At 38.8% G+C, this 20,528-nt stretch overlaps 2 protein-coding genes and 1 long non-coding RNA gene across 3 annotated transcripts in view; 1 reads left to right on the plus strand and 2 right to left on the minus strand.

Moving 5' to 3' along the window:
• LOC142355751 (uncharacterized) overlaps nt 1-20,528 on the minus strand; it is a 22,882-nt gene continuing 2,354 nt past the window's right edge. The window contains exons 3-5 of the mRNA XM_075407817.1: nt 15,994-16,148; nt 580-662; nt 1-513 (exon numbers count right to left, since the gene is read on the minus strand). Of these exons, the coding sequence (XP_075263932.1) occupies nt 105-513; nt 580-662; nt 15,994-16,116 (615 nt within the window). The 5' untranslated portion in view covers nt 16,117-16,148 and the 3' untranslated portion in view covers nt 1-104. The remainder of the gene's footprint in view (nt 514-579; nt 663-15,993; nt 16,149-20,528) is intronic.
• On the minus strand, nt 9,665-11,648 carry LOC142355749 (uncharacterized). Its single transcript, XM_075407816.1, has 5 exons — nt 11,585-11,648; nt 11,027-11,506; nt 10,632-10,925; nt 10,204-10,480; nt 9,665-10,030 (listed from the first exon to the last, which is right to left on the minus strand). Exons 1-5 carry the CDS (start codon nt 11,606-11,608, stop codon nt 9,849-9,851), a joined length of 1,257 nt encoding a protein of 418 aa, XP_075263931.1. The 5' UTR covers nt 11,609-11,648; the 3' UTR covers nt 9,665-9,848.
• The window catches only part of LOC142355750 (uncharacterized), a 12,615-nt gene continuing 11,590 nt past the window's right edge, over nt 19,504-20,528 (plus strand). Inside the window, exon 1 of the long non-coding RNA XR_012761293.1 lies at nt 19,504-20,457. This is a non-coding gene — a long non-coding RNA (uncharacterized LOC142355750). The remainder of the gene's footprint in view (nt 20,458-20,528) is intronic.

Here is a 20,528-nt window from a genome sequence, read left to right on the forward strand (position 1 = left end):
CAAGCAATCAGTTAAATTTTCATTTTGAATACTATTCAAGCATTGAATATTAAACAAAAAGGCAGCAAGGGAACCAACAGAAAATTCAACTTTTAATTTTTACTTTACCAATCAAGAACAAATTCGTCAAGCACAGATAATATCATGGCACCTAGGTGTCTGAAACCTTCACCATCTCTACTAATATGAAAGGGAACACTATCATCAAAATCCGCTCTCTTTACAAGTTTGGTACTCTTATATTGGTAACCAAGATTTTCACTTAGAAAGTTATTGTTACTTGCCACTAGATTAACGTCAAGATCCTTGCGTCTCAAGTTTCCCGCAAATTTTACGTTTGTTGGCCTAATAGCCAGACTAAACCGCCTGAAGTTTTCATAAATATCACTGACATCCATAGAGTTTACGTCGTTGTCACCCACTACTACAAAAACGTGAGTGAATTCCCTCGCAAGATCGACAAGATGCAATAGATCACCGGAGCGTCGTCCTCCGACACCATTGTATACAGGTCTACAAAACAATAAGCCAGTCAAAGCAACAGTCTTGAAATAAATGATCAAGCACAAAACTACTTACGCATATTGTTGCAGTAGATGGTCTTGCCATAAATGTGGCATGGCTTCTCTCAAATTTGATTCGCCTAAGACCAGGAAGCTCATCTAAAAGGCATCAATCATTTAATCTCATATTTCTTAATATATATATATATATATATATATATAAATATATATATATATATATAAATATACATACACAAACACACACACACGCATATATATATATATATATATATATATATATATATATATGAAATAAAACAACAATTAAAGATGAAAATAACAAGCAAAATAATATTTGGGTTTTTAATTACTTCAGGAGTTTATAAAGATCGCACGTTTCCAGAAGTCTTATTATGAATATAGAGGATCTGCAAAAGGCGTTTATTTCTGCACAAAAAACTTTTATTATTGAACTAGAATAAAGCGTTTTTTTTGACGGCTGGACTCAATAGTAGAAACCGCTTTAGATTCCAATATTATCCAAACCCGGAATTGAGTCACCTAAGAGCAGAAAACTCATCTTAATATTTCAATTCTGACATTTCTTAGTTCTTTCGGGTCCGTAAAAAAATTGAGTTAAAAACTAAAAGACTGAATTGAATTTCATTTGTTGTTAGAAGAAACAAATAAAACAAAAAATTGAATAATGATAAAACAAGCAAACTTGTGATAAAACAAGCAAGTTTATGAGTGTTCGAACGTATCCAGAAGTTTTATAATGAAGATAGAGACTCGGGAATTGGAGTTCACTTGTAAACAAAAAACTTTTTTTAATTTTTGAACTTGAATAAAGCATTTTTCTTCTGTCGGCTGGACTCGATAGTAAAATCCGCTTTGAAGTCCAATATCTTCCAAAACCGAATAAATCTGAACACTTGCAACAACTTGATTGAAAAATGGTGGACCAAAGCATTGGATGAAAACTTCAATTTTGCCAAAAAACTCTCGGTTATCTTTTTCAAAGGAAACAAAGCAATTCGCCAATTTTGACCTCTTGTAGGTGGGAGAGTCAAAATAAACGTTGTTGACAGTTTGGCGATTGAAGAACAAAGCATTGGGGTATTTCAACTTTATTTCTTGCACCGCCTCAGTTTCGATGAACTCTCTTGCTAGATTGCCACACTCGTGAGGTTTTCCTGAGAGGCTTGAATACAACGCTTGCAATTTTTCATTCTTTATTTTGTTGTCAACAAGTTTATGCCTTTGCAACACTCTTCTGCAGATTATTTCGCACTCTGAGTTAGCGCCACTAAAAACTTCTCCAAGTGTGCGGTTAGCAGACTCGAACGCCATAGCAGATTGACAAAACAGAGGCCCATATCGCTTTACTTGATCCGGTAGGTGTCTGAGGCAGTGGGTGTTTATAGTCTCAGCTCGCGAATTGTTCGTATGGAGGAAAGATATCTCCTGACAAAATAAGTTCAAATAACCTTCCGCTGCAGCTACGCTTGATTCTGAATTCGATTCAAGAAGCAACCGAATGCCAAAAACTAGACTGCTGAGATGAGAGTATAATGATAAAGACAAGTATTCCAAAAACAGAATTGGACTAAGGTAAATGAGCCAATTAAGAAGCTCATTTGCTTTATATTGTGCCAGTTCTTCTAATGGTCTTACTTTTCGTGAAAATGCAATCATTTCCCGGGGGCAGGAAAGCTCTGCCACTTGCAAATTGATATCATCTTTTTGGTTTTTCGTGAGCGAAGAATAGCATGTCTTCAATAATTCTGTGAACACACCCGAGAGAACGCAGTGCATATAGTCGATGGGCGCTGATAAAGGCAAGCCGTTTATAATCTGCGAAAAAGCACTTTTACCCCTAACACCGACAACATTTACTTTAAGCTTCTTGGCATGGTCTTTTTTCAATTTTTGCTCAACGCTCATTGTTTCAGCCATTTCAACAAAAACATCATTAACAGCTGGTTCTCTTATTTTTCCTTGCTGAGTGTAAGGGTAGTAGGCATGTGTTCTGCCAATCGTGACGCCTTGAGCTGTACAAAAATGGCACCCATAGAAACCATTAAACTTGAGCATGTTCAACATATGGCTCTTAGCACCTAGATCAGCTATCAGAAGTCTCACTTCGAAAGTAACAATGCAGAAAGTATGTTCATTCATTTCGAGTTTGACCTCACATGACAGTTCGTCCTTCAGATGGGGAACTAAGACATCCCAGGGAGGATACTTGTCACCGACAAAAAGCGCTCCAAGGACAATATTTTTTCTCGCCATTCTCAGTTTTGGGGGAAGATCTGCAATTTGAATCCACAAGGGCCACAATTCCTTCTTAAATGTAGACTTTTTAATGTTTACTCCATCAGAGAAGACAGTCAGGTTAATAGTAGTCTTCCGTTTTGTATTCCATTCTACGAGAGGGCAAAGTGACGTAGTAAAGTCCTTACAAGGATTCGCTTTACGGAACTGGGAGTGGCAAGTAATTTGTCGGAAATATCGAGAAAGAACGTCCCGCAGCTGCAAAGTGAAGTTCAGAATGCATAAGGAGTACTCAGTTGTTTTTATAAAAGCTCTTACGTTGTCATCAAAATTGTCCTTAACACTCTTAATATGTGAATAGCCAGATGGAAATTTATTGTCTTCAGGTAGAATGACTTTTATCAAAGAATAAAGTGAGTTTGAGCACTCGTCTGAAAGATTAAATTTTGAGCAGAAAAGTTCGGTAAGCATTGATGCGTCGCCAACCGTAGTACAACTTCCGGTGAACAGTGTTTCAGAGTTTTCTTCATCAGAATCCTCCAGTGACACAGCGGATAGGGAGATTTGCTCTTTCGAAACAGTAGAAAGTGAACAGTTAAAAGAAACGAAGGACTGCACTGGCGATGATGCTCGCCTTTTTTCAGCTGAGCTTTTGAAATTTTTCGATTCCAGCTCGTTCTTGTCTTCAATCGTAGCTTTAGACGTTTCTGCTGGTGAAATTTCCAAGTCGCTGTCACTACTCGATATGATTGAACACGTTGAGCACGCGGATTGGATTTCTGAATTAGAGTCTTTAAGCGGAGACTTATTTCGAGCCACAGGACTTCCCTCAAGTTCATTGTACGCCTCAATCAGTTCTCGACCTTTAATTCTTCTTTTTTTTGGAAAAGGAGCCACATCAGGAGACATGAAACATAGTCTAATTTCTTCTAGAGCTTCATCTGAAAATTCTTTTATCAAGTCATCGACAAGACTGTTGAAAACATTACATCGCCTTTTCTCTTCTTTTTCAAGAATGTCACAGGATCTGCAAAGGCAGGAGTTGGACTCAAAGAACTCGGGTCCATATTTTACCAACAATTCGTCTCCAGGACTGATTTTTCTTTTTACCCGCAGCTGCACTAATCCAGCGTCCCCAGAATAATCATATTCGCAATTCGGATTACAATCTGAATTAACGAATCTGAGAGGTCCAAGTAGAAGAAGTTCCTGTCCTGTTCTTTCTGAAGTCATTACAGAAAGGTTACTAACAGCACCTTTGGGAACCACCTTCACAAAACCAATTGGATTTTTCTTGAAAACATACGGAGGTTTGATGACGTCTTTTCCGTTGTACAAAAGCTTATATCCTCCATATCTGTCATGAACAATTGAGAAAAACGGTGTCAGACTTTCATATGCGTTGCGAACCGATTTGTATGCCTCTTTCCATAAAATAGAATTTTCGATTTTTCGGTAGAAGATTGGCTCTTTCAAGGGTTGAACAGTTTTCATGGCAATTCGATCGCTCGTTTGCACAATTTCTTGTACTACATAGAGATCGCATTGCGCTAGAATTGACCATTCAGTTTTTCGAGGTATCATAGAGACTGAAAAGTAAAAGCTAACTTGAGGAAGAACTTGATTGACAGAATACTCAATTAAGGCAGAAAGAATCGTTAAAAACTTGCTTTATGTTCACGCTGCAGCCAAGTCCAGCAACTTGGCTGACAGAAAAATTCTATTGTGGCAGAAAGAATCGTTATAAAAAACTCGCAAAATGTTTAATCTACAGCCAAGTCCAGCAACTTGACTTACAGGATACTCAATTGTGGCAGAAAGAATCGTTATAAAAAACTCGTTAAATGTTTAATCTGCAGCCAAGTCCAGCAACTTGACTTACAGAATACTCAATTGTGGCAGAAAGAAAGGTTGAAAACTTGCTATACGTTCACTCTGCAGCCAAGTCCAGCAACTTGACTGAAAAATATTCATCTGTGGCTGAAAGGACCGTTAAAATCTTGCTTTATGTTCACGCTGCAGCCAAGTCCAGCAACTTGGCTGACAGAAAAATTCAATTGTGGCAGAAAGAATTGTTATAAAAAACTCGTTTAATGTTTAATCTGCAGCCAAGTCCAGCAACTTGACTTACAGGATACTCAATTGTGGCAGAAAGAATCGTTATAAAAAACTCGTTAAATGTTTAATCTGCAGCCAAGTCCAGCAACTTGACTTACAGAATACTCAATTGTGGCAGAAAGAAAGGTTGAAAACTTGCTATACGTTCACTCTGCAGCCAAGTCCAGCAACTTGACTGAAAAATATTCAACTGTGGCTGAAAGGACCGTTAAAATCTTGCTTTATGTTCACGCTGCAGCCAAGTCCAGCAACTTGGCTGACAGAAAAATTCAATTGTGGCAGAAAGAATTGTTATAAAAAACTCGTTAAATGTTTAATCTGGAGCCAAGTCCAGCAACTTGACTGAAAAAATACTCCATTTTTGAATTAAGAAACGTTATAGAAAACTCGCTAAATGTTTAGTCTGCAGCCAAGTCCAGCAACTTGACTTACAGAATACTCAATTGTGGCAGAAAGAATCGTTATAAAAAACTCGTTAAATGTTTAATCTGCAGCCAAGTCCAGCAACTTGACTTACAGAATACTCAATTGTGGCAGAAAGAAAGGTTGAAAACTTGCTATACGTTCACTCTGCAGCCAAGTCCAGCAACTTGACTGAAAAATATTCAACTGTGGCTGAAAGGACCGTTAAAATCTTGCTTTATGTTCACGCTGCAGCCAAGTCCAGCAACTTGGCTGACAGAAAAATTCAATTGTGGCAGAAAGAATTGTTATAAAAAACTCGTTTAATGTTTAATCTGCAGCCAAGTCCAGCAACTTGACTTACAGGATACTCAATTGTGGCAGAAAGAATCGTTATAAAAAACTCGTTAAATGTTTAATCTGCAGCCAAGTCCAGCAACTTGACTTACAGAATACTCAATTGTGGCAGAAAGAAAGGTTGAAAACTTGCTATACGTTCACTCTGCAGCCAAGTCCAGCAACTTGACTGAAAAATATTCAACTGTGGCTGAAAGGACCGTTAAAATCTTGCTTTATGTTCACGCTGCAGCCAAGTCCAGCAACTTGGCTGACAGAAAAATTCAATTGTGGCAGAAAGAATCGTTATAAAAAACTCGTTAAATGTTTAATCTGCAGCCAAGTCCAGCAACTTGACTTACAGAATACTCAATTGTGGCAGAAAGAAAGGTTGAAAACTTGCTATACGTTCACTCTGCAGCCAAGTCCAGCAACTTGACTGAAAAATATTCAACTATGGCTGAAAGGACCGTTAAAATCTTGCTTTATGTTCACGCTGCAGCCAAGTCCAGCAACTTGGCTGACAGAAAAATTCAATTGTGGCAGAAAGAATTGTTATAAAAAACTCGTTAAATGTTTAATCTGGAGCCAAGTCCAGCAACTTGACTGAAAAAATACTCCATTTTTGAAGTAAGAAACGTTATAGAAAACTCGCTAAATGTTTAATCTGCAGCCAAGTCCAGCAACTTGACTTACAGAATACTCAATTGTGGCAGAAAGAATCGTTTTAAAAAACTCGTTAAATGTTTAATCTGCAGCCAAGTCCAGCAACTTGACTTACAGAATACTCAATTGTGGCAGAAAGAAAGGTTGAAAACTTGCTATACGTTCACTCTGCAGCCAAGTCCAGCAACTTGACTGAAAAATATTCAACTGTGGCTGAAAGGACCGTTAAAATCTTGCTTTATGTTCACTCTGCAGCCAAGTCCAGCAACTTGACTGACAGAACACTCAAATGTGGCAGAAAGAATTGTTAAAAAATTGCTATATGTTCACGCTGCAGCCAAGTCCAGCAACTTGACTGAAAAATATTCAACTGTGGCTGAAAGGACCGTTAAAATCTTGCTTTATGTTCACTCTGCAGCCAAGTCCAGCAACTTGACTGACAGAACACTCAAATGTGGCAGAAAGAATTGTTAAAAATTTGCTATATGTTCACGCTGCAGCCAAGTCCAGCAACTTGGCTGCCAGAAAAATTCAATTGTGGCAGAAAGAATCGTTATAAAAAACTCGTTAAATGTTTAATCTGCAGCCAAGTCCAGCAACTTGACTGAAAAAATACTCCATTTTTGAAGTAAGAAACGTTATAAAAAACTCGCAAAATGTTTAATCTACAGCCAAGTCCAGCAACTTGACTTACAGGATACTCAATTGTGGCAGAAAGAATCGTTATAAAAAACTCGTTAAATGTTTAATCTGCAGCCAAGTCCAGCAACTTGACTTACAGAATACTCAATTGTGGCAGAAAGAAAGGTTGAAAACTTGCTATACGTTCACTCTGCAGCCAAGTCCAGCAACTTGACTGTAAAATATTCAACTGTGGCTGAAAGAACTGTTAAAATCTTGCTTTATGTTCACGCTGCAGCCAAGTCCAGCAACTTGGCTGACAGAAAAATTCAATTGTGGCACAAAGAATTCTTATAAAAAACTCATTAAATGTTTAATCTGCAGCCAAGTCCAGCAACTTGACTTACAGAATACTCAATTGTGGCAGAAAGAACGGTTGAAAACTTGCTATACGTTCACTCTGCAGCCAAGTCCAGCAACTTGACTGAAAAATATTCAACTGTGGCTGAAAGGACCGTTAAAATCTTGCTTTATGTTCACTCTGCAGCCAAGTCCAGCAACTTGACTGACAGAACACCCAAATGTGGCAATAAGAATTGTTAAAAAATTGCTATATGTTCACGCTGCAGCCAAGTCCAGCAACTTGACTGAAAAATATTCAACTGTGGCTGAAAGGACCGTTAAAATCTTGCTTTATGTTCACTCTGCAGCCAAGTCCAGCAACTTGACTGACAGAACACTCAAATGTGGCAGAAAGAATTGTTAAAAATTTGCTATATGTTCACGCTGCAGCCAAGTCCAGCAACTTGGCTGCCAGAAAAATTCAATTGTGGCAGAAAGAATCGTTATAAAAAACTCGTTAAATGTTTAATCTGCAGCCAAGTCCAGCAACTTGACTGAAAAAATACTCCATTTTTGAAGTAAGAAACGTTATAAAAAACTCGCAAAATGTTTAATCTACAGCCAAGTCCAGCAACTTGACTTACAGGATACTCAATTGTGGCAGAAAGAATCGTTATAAAAAACTCGTTAAATGTTTAATCTGCAGCCAAGTCCAGCAACTTGACTTACAGAATACTCAATTGTGGCAGAAAGAAAGGTTGAAAACTTGCTATACGTTCACTCTGCAGCCAAGTCCAGCAACTTGACTGTAAAATATTCAACTGTGGCTGAAAGAACTGTTAAAATCTTGCTTTATGTTCACGCTGCAGCCAAGCCCAGCAACTTGGCTGACAGAAAAATTCAATTGTGGCACAAAGAATTCTTATAAAAAACTCATTAAATGTTTAATCTGCAGCCAAGTCCAGCAACTTGACTTACAGAATACTCAATTGTGGCAGAAAGAACGGTTGAAAACTTGCTATACGTTCACTCTGCAGCCAAGTCCAGCAACTTGACTGAAAAATATTCAACTGTGGCTGAAAGGACCGTTAAAATCTTGCTTTATGTTCACTCTGCAGCCAAGTCCAGCAACTTGACTGACAGAACACTCAAATGTGGCAGAAAGAATTGTTAAAAAATTGCTATATGTTCACGCTGCAGCCAAGTCCAGCAACTTGGCTGACAGAAAAATTCAATTGTGGCACAAAGAATTCTTATAAAAAACTCATTAAATGTTTAATCTGCAGCCAAGTCCAGCAACTTGACTTACAGAATACTCAATTGTGGCAGAAAGAAAGGTTGAAAACTTGCTATACGTTCACTCTGCAGCCAAGTCCAGCAACTTGACTGAAAAATATTCAACTGTGGCTGAAGGGACCGTTAAAATCTTGCTTTATGTTCACGCTGCAGCCAAGTCCAGCAACTTGGCTGACAGAAAAATTCAATTGTGGCAGAAAGAATTGTTATAAAAAACTCGTTAAATGTTTAATCTGGAGCCAAGTCCAGCAACTTGACTGAAAAAATACTCCATTTTTGAAGTAAGAAACGTTATAGAAAACTCGCTAAATGTTTAATCTGCAGCCAAATCCAGCAACTTGACTTACAGAATACTCAATTGTGGCAGAAAGAAAGGTTGAAAACTTGCTATACGTTCACTCTGCAGCCAAGTCCAGCAACTTGACTGAAAAATATTCAACTGTGGCTGAAAGGACCGTTAAAATCTTGCTTTATGTTCACGCTGCTGCCAAGTCCAGCAACTTGGCTGACAGAAAAATTCAATTGTGGCAGAAAGAATTGTTATAAAAAACTCGTTAAATGTTTAATCTGGAGCCAAGTCCAGCAATTTGACTGAAAAAATACTCCATTTTTGAAGTGAGAAACGTTATAAAAAACTCGTTAAATGTTTAATCTGCAGCCAAGTCCAGCAACTTGACTTACAGAATACTCAATTGTGGCAGAAAGAAAGGTTGAAAACTTGCTATACGTTCACTCTGCAGCCAAGTCCAGCAACTTGACTGAAAAATATTCAACTGTGGCTGAAAGGACCGCTAAAATCTTGCTTTATGTTCACTCTGCAGCCAAGTCCAGCAACTTGACTGAAAGAATACTCAAATGTGGCAGAAAGAAAACTTGCTCAAACTCAATCGACACTCAATTGCGGCAAAAAGAGTCATTGAATCTTTCAAGTTATTTCTATAAGAAAAAAACGACACCAAAACAAAAAGCGAAAACGAATATGAATTCGAGTATTAACATGAGCGCCACCAGCGTGGTACAAAAGGTACATGCATTAGTTTTGAATATTAAAACAATGTAAGCAAGTACACATTAAAGATTGACATAAGCCAAGTTTGGCAGTTAAGAAAAAAGAGACATCAAAATAATAAGCAAAAAAAACATTTCAAGAACTAATATGAGCACCACCAGCGCGGTACAAAATGCACTTGTGTGTACAATTATTTTTTGAATATTTAACAGACTTTCCAAGCGAAAACACATGTACGCTCGAGATGTGCCAGGTTTGACAGATAAAGTTTTCAGACTTCAGATATTTGCACTCGCTGGATCAACATTTTCGTCGTTTTCGTCAGTGTATGAGCTTGATGGTACTCCTTCCTGACTCTTCCTTTCCGAACACTTGATTTCATTGCCTCGGTTGTTGAGGCTCACCTTCGCCAGTTCATACATCGGGAGCCATTTGCTGTCGAACTTCAGTTTAAACAGATCTAGAAACAAAAATCAGATCTTGTCAATTTGAGAGCAATTATCGGGTCTACAGAGTTAAGTCCTGCGATTTCAGAAAAAAAACTTTCCTTAAGATGCCGTACAAAGATTAGATGTAACTTCTTCATGCCACAAACCTCGAGTACACTTAAAAAGGAGCAAAGAAGTGTATTACCCTTAAAAAGAGCTTTCCGAACAGGGGAGAAGTCAACACGGGGCTCTTTTCCAGCTTTGTTTTTGCTCTTTGGAGACAACATGTGTGTCTTGATCTCATCCACAGTCCACAACTTTTTGGAAGCATTTCTACCAATCAGCTGCGGCGTTAGGCCACCTACTAGCGCAAGATCCTCGCCTGTGCAGGGACCTTTAGGAATTAGCAACTTTGGATGATCATCTTGCGAATAGCTCTTCGGTTCTGGCAACAACACTCCAAGTTTTGCAACTTCCGTGGTCTAAAAAAGAAATATGGCTAAAGAGACTGATTAAGATTTCAATAACTCAGTTTTACAAGACTTAGAAACTCTCCAACAAACAGGAGAGCAGGCTCTCTGGGCTCAATTATTTTCTAAAAATAGGATAAAAGGAAACTTCTGAATTTCTGACCAACTGTCTTATAGCATTGGAGGACATCTGGACTTCCCTGTAGTTCCTGTTAGCGAGGGACTTAAGCTCTGGTTGCAACTCTTTCACACAGTTGGAAATCAATACTGCCGCATCCATTATTTTGTCGGCCGCTAACTTTATAGCCTGAGCCGCTTCTAGATCTGCTCTCTTGACCTCCAGATCGGCCATCTGATCAGGATGAACAAATCTCGGTCGTTTGATTTTTTTGCATCCATTTCCAGGAGTTGAGCTGCCTTGAGGCTCATTTATTTCCTTCCGGATGTTTACCTCTACCTGCAAGACATCAGTCACTAATTGAATTAGACCGCAAAAAAATAACACTTGCAGTACAACTGGCTTAAACTCAATTATCAAGTTGGGTTAATTTGAATTACCTGATTCGCTGAAATTGAGCTGCAATTTGATTTGTTAGCCACCTCGTCAGCTGCATTGGGGATCTCGTTTAGGCATCTAGAAACGTCACTTGGGTCCAACACGGGGCAATCGTCTTCTTCGTGAATGATATTTGGGTGTTCTTCTTGATTTTCTCCTTGATTCGCGGGGACCAAACTTCCAACAGCACAATAGTCGTTTTCAACAGGAGCTAGTCTCTTCTTAGCACCTTGAGATCCGCTTTCATACCGTTCCAAGAGAACTTGACTAACGTCACCATAAACAGTCAAGTCGGGATCGACTAATGGAACCAAAGGAACGAAATTGATATCACCACCGGCGTTTGTAATTTGAACCCACGCATCTTGTTTCCACTTTTCGATATAATCTTTGCCCCCAATTAAAAGTACAGTCGCTGTCCAAATAAAAGTATTAGTTCTCGGATTTTTGACCTTGAACCGAACTTGAATAGGGTCGTGTTTCTGAAGAAAAATAAAGTTGCTTGATTTAAGCGTTATTACAAAAAATAGTTATTGAAACATTTCGAAGTGAACACACACCTTGATTTTAGTTCTCGAAACCATGTCAAGAAGAATGCAGTTGTGCCTGCTCCATAGAGCATCACAGGTGTTGTCCTCGTAGTGGACCAACCAATATCGATTCAATAATTGGGCACGAGCAATTTCCTCAGCTTGGTTCACAACCTCTCGATTGTTTATTCCCCTATTGCTTCTTTCTGGAAGTTTTCTGCCGCTTGACTAAAAAAATTTCTCAAATAGCATTGCTGAACAGTAGAGGTGTGTGACTCTGTGTGTGTTTATGTGTGTAGGCGTACGTTTGTGTATGTGCGTGTTGTGTGTGTGTCCCTGTGTGTATGTGCGTACGTCTTTATGTTCGTATGCGTGTATATGCATGTGTGTGTGCGTGTGTATCTATGCATGTGTGTATGTGAAAGAAATGTCACTTCAAAAGTGAGGAAGTCATTTTTGAGAGTGATGTAGGTCACGTGTGATCAAAAATCTAATCACGCGAATGAACAAAAAACTCGCTCCACTAAGAGCAAAAAATGACGTCACACACGCACTCTTGTTGAAATTGCATGAACGAATGAACAAAAAGCAGATTTGAAGTGGTTGTGACGTCATATGGTTGTAACAAAAATCATGCCGACGAAATAAAAAAACATAGCAGGACAAGTCCTGACGAATAATTCAAAGAATTTTCATTGACTAAACAAACATCTAGACCTAAAACGGACTATGAGCGAACTGGAAAAACCATTTTGAAATCAGATCAAACAAATTTTAAAAAAAAAACAAAATCAATGTCAAAATATCGCATGTCAAAAAAATACACTAGCGAGAAATGGAAATTCTGTTCATACAAAAAACTAGGCCTAAAATGAACTAGTAATAGATTGGGAAAACGATTTAGAAAAAGTGATGTAAGTCACGTGTGACCAAAAATTTAATCACGCGAATGAACAAAAAAACTCGCTCCACTAAGAGCGAAAAATGACGTCACGCACGCAATTCAGTTGAAATTGCATGAAAGAATGAAAAAGAAGCAGATTGTGACGTCACATGGTCGTAACAAAAATCATGACGACGAAATAAAAAAAAACCAAGAGAAGGCCAATAATAGCCCCAGCTATCGCTGTGCGGCTATTAATAATCATTTATAACTCTCTTTAAAACCGAGGAGACTTTTCATTAATGATAATACCGGTAATTAGTGAGCGTAAGCAATAAAACATCGAAAAGAAAAAGTACTGACGAAACTTTAAAAAATCAGGTTCTCAAAGGGTAACACGTAGGTTTCTATGAGTAAGTAATCCTCTTTCACAGCTCGACAATGTATGAACGATAATAGAAATTGCATGAACGAATGAACAAAAAGTGGATGTGACGTCATGTGGTCGTATCACAAATCATGACGAAATTTAAAAAACCAAGGGAAGGCCAATAATAGCCCCAGCTATCGCTGTGCAGCTATTAATAATAATAATAATACATACCACACACACAAACATACCACACACACACATACATACCACACACATACATACCACGCACACATACATACCATACACACATACATACCACACACACATACATACCACACACACACATACATATACCACACACATACAAACCACGCACACATACATACCATACACACATACACACCACACACACGGTTACATGACAATTTACTCAATACCATTATACCCAATGCCAAAATGACCAATGCCAAAATGCCCAATGCCAAAATGCCAAAATGCCCAATGCCAAAATGCCCAATGCCAAAATACCCAATGCCAAAAAACGCAATGCAATTATACCCAATTCACAATTCTAAAACAAACTTTTTTATGGAAGAGCTGATCCAGCGAAATGGAAGTGCCTTTGTGAAATTAGCTGAAAATGAAAAAAAATTTACGCATTTTTTTAGGAGAAAACATTTTTCGCCAAATTAGCCGAAAAATTCTTTCAAAAAAATGGCGCAGCCAAACAACTCTGAACTGCTCTTCTGTCTGCTCTCTAGAAATAATCAATCGCGTGTTACGATTAGTAACATAATAGTAAATATTTCAACATAATTTAGCAAAAAAGAATTGCAAGAAAGGCCTATTTGAAACCGAAGAGTGAAATTTATTGGAACATTCACACAAAAATGCACCTCAAGAAAGGAGGGGTGAACAGACAAAACAGTCCCAGACAAAACAGGCCCGGACAAAACGGTGCCAAATAGCAAAATATTCCCAGACAAAACAGTCCCAGACAAAATAGTCCCAAGAAACCAGACAAAACAGTCCCAGACAAAATAGTCCCAGAGCCATAATACCCAATTAAAATTGATATTTTCGTTCCATAATCCGAGTACTAATTAGCAGAAAATAGCTCTTACACATGATTTAACAAGCGGATAATTTAATCCCATGTTCGGTTGTGATAGTTTTATATCAAGTCCCACGGCCCGCTGAGGCATGGCCATGGCAATTAAGCATAATAGTTTAATCACTTGTTCGGTTGTGATAGTTTCATATCAAGTCCCACGGGTAGCTGAGGCACGGCCATGGCCGGTGAGGCATGGTCAAAGCGCTAAATGTGCATGAAACAAGATATCCAACATACCTTACAAGATACCACACACATACATACCACACACACACACACACACACACACACAAACACACACACATACATACCACACACACACATATATCACACACACATGCATACCACACACACATACATACCACACACACATACATACCACACACACATACATACCACACACACACATATCACACACACACACATGCATACCACACACACATACATACCACACACACATACATACCACACACACACACATATCACACACACATGCATACCACACACACATACATACCACACACACACATACATACCACACACACATACATACCACACACACATATATCACACACACACATGCATACCACACACACATACATACCACACACACATACATACCACACACACACACACATATCACACACACATGCATACCACACACACATACATACCACACACACATACATACCTTACACACACACATACATACATACCACACACACACACACATATCACACACGCATGCATACCACTCACACATACATACCACACACACATACATACCACACACACATATATACCACACACACACACATATCACACACACACATGCATACCACACACACATACATACCACACACACATACATACCACACACACATACATACCACACACACACATATCACACACACACACATGCATACCACACACACATACATACCACACACACATACATACCACACACACACACACATATCACACACACATGCATACCACACACACATACATACCACACACACACATACATACCACACACACATACATACCACACACACACATATCACACACACACATGCATACCACACACACATACATACCACACACACATACATACCACACACACACACACATATCACACACACATGCATACCACACACACATACATACCACACACACATACATACCTTACACACACACATACATACATACCACACACACACACATATCACACACACATGCATACCACTCACACATACATACCACACACACATACATACCACACACACATACATACCACACACACACACATATCACACACACACATGCATACCACACACACATACATACCACACACACATACATACCACACACACATACATACCACACACACACACACACACACACACATACATACCACACACACACATACATACCACACACACATACATACCACACACACATACAAACCACACACACACACACATACATACCACACACACACACATACATACATACCACACACACACACATATCACACACACATGCATACCACACACACATACATACCACACACACATACATACCTTACACACACACACATACATACATACCACACACACACACATCACACACACATGCATACCACACACACATACATACCACACACACATACATACCACACACACATACATACCACACACACACATATCACACACACATGCATACCACACACACATATTGCTATTAATAACTAACACACATATATTGCTATTAATAACTAAATAAATTGCTATTAAATATATAGTCTTTTAAATAAATTGCTATTTTCGTGTCACGCAAGTTTAGGGTGATGAAAGTAATTGAACTGAGAGAATTGAGACGACATGGTTAGAGAAAAGGTTACCGGAGAAAATACCGCAAAGTGGAACTTGCATTTAACCACCATTTGGTGTACAACCTCTGGTCAGACCGTTCCAGACGAAAGTAACCTCTGATCAAACTAATGTGCGCTCAAAACACCGTGTGCGCCCCCCCCCCCCTACGTTTATATAACACAATCAACTCACATCTTCCGATTGCTGCGGGCTTGATTGGTGTGCCACCGCCACTTGCTGACTCGCAACCGCCACTTGCTGACTAGCAAAAACCACTTGATCGGAGGAAACTATTTGCACTTGTCGGGAACCCATGATTTAATGAAGCTGAATTTTCAACAACAGATCTGAAATTGCAAGTTTAACATCAACATTTCATCTAATCTGAGCTCTGTCGTTCATTTAGACTCTTTGTATTAACAAAGGAACATTCGCAGGTCAATAAGGGAAAGAGGTCCGGACGAGTTGGGCCTCTGTTGAATGATGGAACGATGGTGATGGACACTCGGACGCCTTCACCTTCTCGTGTTAAACTTCGAAACGCTTATGTGGGAAGGGATCGTGTAATCTGGAAAAGGAAAAAATCATAAATGGTCATAATCGACCCCCCCCCCCCCCCGACACGGGGTTGGCGCGGTGGTGCTCGGTCGAAGCCCCCCCCCCCCCCCCGCCGGAAGGAACGTACTTGGGTGGGTGGGTGGGTGGGTGGCTGGCTGGCTGGCTGGATGGGTGGGTGGGTGGGTGGGGGGGGGGGGGGGTAGGATACGCATATTCCGATCGTTTAATATTAATACTACCCGTCCGTTCCCGTTCGCCCGTTGATCATTCCCGTTCGCCAAGCTGATCGTTATTCTGTTGTGATAACCCCAACCCCCCCCCCCCCACCACCCCCGTATTAATCTGAACGGGGGGGTGTGAAAACTCTATTCAAGTCAAGTCAAGAATGCAACTGACTTGAAGGTTGCATTCTTGACTTGAAAACTCATTGTAGTTTGGTTGAAAATAGCATCTTCATGCTCAACCAAAATTTTTAAGTTCCAAAATTTCATTCGAAAATTTCATTTTTTTCTGAAAACTCTATGAACATTATGAAAGACTCAAATCATCATGTTCATTGTACTTTCAGAAAAAAAATGCTTTCTGGATTTATACTGAACATACTTGGCTAACAAAGTACCCTTAGGTCACAATGATTCAGTACTGAATCGTCGATATACTATTGGAATATACTGATTCAGTAATGAAAGTCTATGACACTCGGGTCCGGGGGGTCATTAAGTTACTTTTCATGAGGTCATGAAATGATGCTGCATTTTCATTACAGGTTCTCCAGTGAAGCAGTTTCTTTAAAGTTGAAACAGAGCTTCCTAATCCTACAGGCATTATATTGTAAGACAAAAGAGCTCATTTTAAGTTTCTGCCTGTGTGACCATGTAGAGCTGTATTAACTGAACTGAATTGACGTCATTCAGTACAACCATAGAATGCATTTGTTCAACACAGTCTGTGTGAAACTTCTTTTCCCTTCATTTTGGTATTTACATTGTGCTATTTCACGTTGCACTTTCAAGCGGCCCAAGCAGCGCTTTCTTTTTGGGTTATTAACTATACTCTTGTGGTAACATAGATCTACAAGCCGATAAAAAAACCTTTATATTGTTTTAAAAAACGTGGCTTCTGTTTATTTTTCGGATAATTGAGACTCAACTGAATGACAGAAAGAATGAATTATTTATTATAGCGAACAGAGTTTTTTATTGCGTTTATAACTTTGTTTATATTTTTTCCCTCTATTTCTTGTTCTCTATTATGGATGGTGAACCAAAAGACTTTTCCTTATATAGCCAAGCAAGCCCAAATAAGGTTACAGGACAATTCATCAACACTTACTTGGTTTTATGGTCCATTGTGTTATCAAAATAAATTTTGTTTTGTGTTCAAATCTACACTGATTGTTAGCTGCTAAAATATTGTTAGCTGATAGTAGAGGCAAACCTCAAAATTTCCTAATTTCATCTCTAAGTCGTATTAGTTCACTCTTGTTTTTAACCTGTCATCAAGCTCAGGTGCGCGACCCAAACCAGCTCTGGTCAGAAAAACCTGGGTTGCGCGCTTGGAGTTGTAGACCAATGGCTCTGGTCAAATCGAGTCTAGTCACGCACTCCGGTTGGCAGAACGGCTTGGGTTGTGCGCTGGGGGTGGCAGAACGGCTTGGATCGCAGACTGGGGGGGGGGGGGAACGACTTGAGTAGCGCAGTGGGGTACCCAGGCTTAAAAAAATGCATCGAGGCTGCAGCGACGGTTGCTGTAATGTAATTTTTTCTAAAGAACAGCCATTACTCTTTTTAATCGCTCTGAACTAATGGCATTATGATCGCCGCCTAATTAGTTAATTCGGAGCATAAGTCAAACAAACACTGCTTCCTGTGTTTTTTTTTACAAGAAAGCCGGCCTCTCGTTTAGTAAATTTGGGACTAAGTTGTAATAAACACGAAACCTCTACAAGGGAAGAAGAAATATATAGCTGTACTCAAACGTGAGAACTCACATTCCACAGAAAGAGGAATCGACAAAAAGGACTCTCCGATTGGCTACCCAGCTACAGAGCACGTGCCATTACATGGTAAATCATTGTGTAAAAATATGGCACGTGCATCTGGGGTGTGCAAATAATATGCGCCCACTAATCCCAGATTCTAATTAAATCTCCAACGACCAATTTCACTAGATTTAATGGCTCATATTGGAATCAAAATTGATTTTAGCAGATTATTAACTGTGGAAATTCTCAATACTGACTAAGCTGATTCAGATGGCATTTGATGTGTTATTGTCTAATTACTAATTGAGAAAATCTGAGTCTGAATCAGAAAATTCTGGGAAAATCAGCGCTGAGCTCTATGTTGGTACTAAAAAACTCAGCAATGATTCCCCCTTTTCATTCTGAAACAAATTTGCTTTGCTCTAATACTGTTCTACTTTTGCCTGAACACGAGATGCAAAATCCTTTATTCCTTAGTACTTACAAATATATTTTTTATCTTGGATTTTAAAGTGCAAATACTCATAACGAGCATCAAATCAAAGTTAACCACGCAAACTTTTCACTAATAACATGAGTGAACATCTACAAAAATTGGCTAATCTAGTCACAGGAGTTTCCCCTCCCGGCAAGTGGTCAAACTGGGTCAGGTGTTTGCATGTCACAGTATTTCGCGTATTCTGAACTGGGACTGTTATCCGATCTACAACAGAAGATGCTGATCTGCTTTTCAGTGCAAGCAAAGATAAGGACGCAAAAAATATCTGCTTTTTGTCATATCATCAAAGTTTATCTGGCCGAGCCATTCGATTGAGTTCTCGGTTTGAGTTTTCAAGGCGCCGCACTTCACTATCATGTCCTTATGTTTAATGTGAGGGCTGTCTTCAGGGGCAAGCCGTTCAGCCAGTCCCGATTATACTTTATGTATTGGATAACTCATAAGTCCGGACAATTTTCAAAATTAAAAAGAAGTGTTTTTACTTAGATTTTGACCAAAAATTAGCAAGCAACAGTAATTTTTGATCGCGATTGTCGTTTTTGGCATCAAAAGCCATTTTTTCAAAAGTTTAATTTTTTCCGGACTTAAGGGTTTTTGGTCAAATTTTGGAAAAATTAGGTCAAAAAATCAAAAAATTTAATTTCAAAGTTTTCAGATTTTTTTGATTTTTTGCATTTTTTTTAACACTCGCGTGCATTATGAACTAATTGGATGGCAGAATGGACTTTACAGGACATCAATAGCTAGTTTAAGTTAGCAGTGAACTCTTGAAGGGCCCTTGTGCCCCCAACCGTCAAAAAACGTTGATCAAAAATCACGTTTGGAGTGCTCCTACGTCAAAACCACACTTCTGTAACCCCCACTACTTTTCGATGGCAGACAACTGTTTTCAACTGTACTCATGAACTATGCCAGGGGCCCCTACCCCTGCAAGAAATGGGATGTGTTTTTATTTATTCATAGCGCGCGACCACCCAGCTGTGTTTAAATGACAATTAGTAAGACTTGACCTAAATATGAATAGACACTGAGTTAACATAATGCCATCTAACAATGTGGTGCCATCTGTTGTTGCCCTTTCAGATTACCAGGTGTAATTAAAGGCTGATATGAACTTCAGTGAAGCTCTCAATATTCTCAGCTAAATTAAACAGTTGTTTAACCATATATTCAAATATTGCTTTTGTTTCATCTCAAAATATTTTATGCAACGTAAAGAAAAGACACGTATTACAAAGATAATCAGTACAGAAGTTTAATGTACAATAGTATATAGGGGTTTTCGAATCGGTCAACAAATTATTAGAAGCCATATTCTCAGTTATTACAATCCATTAAGTCAAATGACCGATACTTGAATCCATCAATGAATTCAGTCATTTAATTAGAAGCTGAAATCCTGCAAGCTTAAATTTATGTTTATCAATTTCCTGATGTGTTCTATTCTTATATCCGTTTATTTGGAGCGATATAAAATAATATTGCTTCATTGACATTAATAACAACGTTTCGTTAACTGCTCATCAGTTCAACCAATTACCTCAGCTGATCACGATTAACACATTATATTACTACTGAAGTCATGTTCAGCATTATGGGACAATTTTAGAGAATTGTACTGCAGTACTTAATTTATGTTCCTGATTTAAAAAATACGTAATTTTTCTGTATTCTACTTCGGCATAG

This window comes from Convolutriloba macropyga, unplaced genomic scaffold, assembly GCF_964194025.1.
Source record: "Convolutriloba macropyga unplaced genomic scaffold, txConMacr16.3 SCAFFOLD_2682, whole genome shotgun sequence".
In the NCBI taxonomy this organism is placed as follows: domain Eukaryota; kingdom Metazoa; phylum Xenacoelomorpha; order Acoela; family Convolutidae; genus Convolutriloba; species Convolutriloba macropyga.